Source organism: Bidens hawaiensis, unplaced genomic scaffold (assembly GCF_021521415.1).
Source record: "Bidens hawaiensis isolate Kalapana, Puna unplaced genomic scaffold, B.hawaiensis_p1.1 tig00050618_1, whole genome shotgun sequence".
Classification (NCBI taxonomy): domain Eukaryota; kingdom Viridiplantae; phylum Streptophyta; class Magnoliopsida; order Asterales; family Asteraceae; genus Bidens; species Bidens hawaiensis.
The window spans coordinates 36,648-40,589 of record NW_027499070.1 but is presented as its reverse complement, the minus strand read 5'-3'; the positions used below and the strand labels follow the sequence as shown (position 1 = coordinate 40,589).

At 38.8% G+C, this 3,942-nt stretch overlaps 1 protein-coding gene across 1 annotated transcript; it reads left to right on the top strand.

Annotated features, from left to right (window-relative positions):
- The first annotated feature begins 998 nt into the window (after positions 1 to 998).
- LOC143598646 (uncharacterized) lies at positions 999 to 3,237 on the top strand. Its single transcript, XM_077076810.1, has 3 exons — positions 999 to 1,173; positions 1,347 to 2,689; positions 2,774 to 3,237. The coding sequence occupies exons 2-3, from the start codon at positions 1,422 to 1,424 to the stop codon at positions 3,012 to 3,014; spliced, it is 1,509 nt and encodes a 502-aa protein (XP_076932925.1). The 5' UTR covers positions 999 to 1,173; positions 1,347 to 1,421; the 3' UTR covers positions 3,015 to 3,237.
- Positions 3,238 to 3,942: the final 705 nt, after the last annotated feature.

Genomic DNA, 3,942 nt, shown 5'->3' with positions numbered 1-3,942 from the left:
TTTACATCTCACACCCCTCTAACTTCAACCTAGTGCTTGTTTATGTCACTAAAATATTTAACACTCAGATAAAAACCGGTAGTAAAAACTACACTCAAGCTGATTCAAAAGTTTGTAAACTATTACATGTCAATAATGGCGGATCTTGAACACATAATATGGGTGAGTCAGAGGATCTTGAAGTATAATTTGGATTGGTAGGATTCAATCCAATCCAATTCTTAGGTATAAATTGGATTGGCTGGATTCAAATCATTCAACGTATAAATAACTTTTTGTTTTTTTGATTTTTTCAGAAAAATTACACTATTTAGAGAAAAAACTGGGTGGGTCGTGGTCCGACCTGGCCCACACAAAGACCCACCCTTGTACATGGCCCACTTGATTGGAAAACAAAACAGAAAAACCCAAACTTTAAGAATGCATAACTTCAGCTACAAGTGGAATTACAGAGGTTGTTACTAGTCGATGCAAGGCCAGCCTAACCATTTCAAAACTTAGACAAATGCCAAGTTTAGAATTCTTCGTAAAAGGACACATTATTAATCATTTGACATGCTCTGAAAATTATCAAGTAATATATGAGAATCATTCTATGTGATTCTTTATTTCTTGTGTCACCTCTATAACTTTGAGTATAAGTTTGATGGTGTAGAATTAATGTTTGCATGATCATTGGATGTTTGAGTAGAAGCACTCTACACTTCACATGAAAGACATCACTAGTCTCGCAACGAGGCTTTGTTGTAGCATTAACATAAATTGTTGTTTAAATTACACTATTTAGAGAAAAAACTGGGTGGGTCGTGGTCCGACCTGGCCCACACAAAGACCCACCCTTGTACATGGCCCACTTGATTGGAAAACAAAACAGAAAAACCCAAGATTTTTAACGTAATTATAAATTATATATATTACGGAGTATAATATTTCCTTGTAATTATAAATTAACGATGTGACTGATTCACGTTGGCCAAGATTTTTTTTTGTGTGTGAATAGGAATATCTCGTGTGCAAAGAGAGATGCCATATATGTATATAACAACAACCTCACACCCCTCTTCCTCTAGCTAAGTCATACACTCCGTCGTACTTGGCCGGAAAACAGACCGGATACATTCACCATCGCCATAATAATTCATAAACTTATTCTGGTGTCACTGGTTCTGCTAGGTTCGTAGATCTAGATATATATATATTTCATTCTCATTGGTTTCTGTTTTCTGATCCGATTTTATTGCTTAAAACTTTGTGTAATTGTGTGCTGTAATCATTATATTTGTTGAGATTTGATGAAAGATTATTGACTTTTGGTTATTGATTTTGCTTTATTTTCACTCTTTTAGGTTCAAAGGAAAGTTATCACTTTTCGTTATTGGATCTATAAGCTTTCATCTTTGAATCTCTATTCACACTTTCAAATGAGAACAAAAATGTCCAACAGCTGTTTGAATCTACCACAACATTCAATTCCACACTCTTCTTCTTCTTCGTTACAAACCCTAGCCTCTGCAGTTACCTCACCGTCATTAAAACGACGTAGTTTGACTCACCTCGCTCTCGCTTACCGTTCAGCAATATTCGGAACCAAATTGAACAGACTGTACACATCCAAATCCAGAATACATAAACCGGTTCATCGCGCTGTCACAGCCGGTCTAGACGCTCAATTCTCCGATGAGGAGTTCACCAAGAAGATTAACGAATTAGCTCTCCGGTTTCAGGTTTCGGAAGAGGTTGAAAATAAGGAGAATTACGACGGTTTGGAGTGGCAGAGGGATATGATTCCAGCGAGTATTGAGCGAAAGGCGAACAGCGTGGATTTGCCGTTTTCGCTGCGAATAATTAAGAAGAAGAAGAAGCAGTGGCGGGAAGGGATAAGAGAAGCAGGGGAGTCTGCTTATTGTTCGGTGAAGAAAGCGTTTTCGTCTATGGTGTTTATAATAAGAGAGCTTCAGAGTTACACGCTGCACATGAGGGAGTTTCTATATTATGAAGACCTGCAGGATATTGTTGTGAGAGTTCAAACAGAGATGAACGCCTCATTCGTCTGGTTGTTCCAGCAGGTTTTTTCTCAAACCCCAACTTTAATGGTGTACGTCATGATTCTCTTAGCCAATTACAGCGTCCACTCGATGACGGCGTGTAACAACTTCGCTATCGCGACTGCACCACCGTCCGCTATGGAGTCTGTGACACAACACCATACTGATATTCAAACCAAATTCGACTCGTCTTTGATTAAATCATTTTCCACGGGTGGGAAGACGACGTCGATTGGTGGAAACAACGGGGGCGGAGGGAATATTAGGCCTGTTGCGAGTGGAACGGATGGTGATGGTAGGTTTGATGGATCCGTGGCCTCGTCTTCGGCGATTGGGAACCCGGCTAGGACAAGTGAGGAGTCGGTTTCGGGTCAGGCGAGTGAAGACGAGGAGTTGAAGTCGTGGATTTCGATTGTGGATGAAGCTGATAGAATGCAGATTGTGACCGGGGATGATGGTTTGGATCACGAGACGATGAGGAATTTTGTTTCACCGGTGACGGTGAAAATTGAGGAAGAAGATGCAGCGGACTACTTCAGGACGGAGCTTCTTTATCAAACGGGTCTTTCGCAAGAACCTGATAACCCGTTACTACTGGCCAACTATGCACAGTTTCTGTATCTAGTTGCTCGTGATTACGATAGGTACATGTTGTGACAATATGTTTATACTTTGATTATTATTTCTATTTTTGCACGAAAGTATTTACATTATGGTTTGTTTAACAGGGCTGAGGACTACTTTAAAAAGGCATATAAGGTCGAACCTAAGGACGCGGAGGCGTTAAACAAATACGCAAGCTTTTTATGGCAAATTAGAAAAGATTTATGGGCTGCCGAAGAGACTTATTTGGAAGCAATATCCGCGGATCCTAGCAACTCGTTTTATGCTGCTAACTATGCGCATTTCCTATGGAGTACGGGTGGTGAAGACACTTGTTTCCCTCTTGATTCGCCCGATGATGTGTAAATTAACCGCGAGACTCGGGTTTTGGTACATAGACGGGATAATAAACGGATTTTGGGTGAGAAAGTTGGAGATCTTGGGATGGTGGAGGTTGAAATTGCATAGTGGAAAGTCATAGTTTTGTATAATTTTGATTATCCCGGCTAAAGGTGGGTTTGAGAGGGATGAAGTTGTAATTAACATTTGTTGATATAAAATTAAAAGTGAAAATGAAATTAGGCGGAAAGCAAGAACTTTGTTACACTTTTTTACGTTATTCTCGTGCATTAAACCAAATGGTGTACTGATGATCAAAAGTTTTTGTTGAGTGATGCATGTTGCTAAAGTGTTTGGTAACAAGATCGTTGACCGATCATGATCAAAAAGGAATCCCTGGTAACCAGAGTTTAACGCGAGAATAAACATACGTTTAAAGAAAGAGAGATGTGAACTCTACAACAGTAGTCAGTAGATATGTGTACACAATGGGCGTGTCCTTGCTTCAGCGGTGTTCCGTCATTAATGTTTTTATTGAATCAGTTGGACGTGTTACGTCCCAAGATACGAAGTCTTTAAGCATTCGATGGTTTGAATCATATCCACGAGTCTGAAGTTTTATCTATGGTCACTATTCTATATAGGTGTTAGAGATGTTGTCTTATGGTCCGAACGCATATTTTTCATGTTCTCTAAATAAAAGATATGGTTTTAAAAGTCTTGTGAGTTTCTAAATAACAACAGGTATTTTGGCTATTTCCGTTAAGACTAACAGAAAAATCTAACGAAATTTGCCAAAAGAATGCAAATAGATGAAAATTTGAAGCCTAGCTTTGGCATTACATTGTAGTAAAAAACGAGTTTGGTACACAACTAGTCATTCTATTTAAACATCAACTACTAAAACTGAAACTAACTCTACAATAAAAAAAACAGTTAAAATTTGTCAAAAAGT

Bases quoted from the DNA above. Each gene is read 5' to 3' on its own strand.
- LOC143598646 (XM_077076810.1), top strand. From the start codon at position 1,422: ATGAGAACAAAAATGTCCAACAGCTGTTTGAATCTACCACAACATTCA. The intron at 2,690-2,773 runs GTACATGTTGTG...TTTGTTTAACAG, and splicing joins GTTGCTCGTGATTACGATAG to GGCTGAGGACTACTTTAAAA.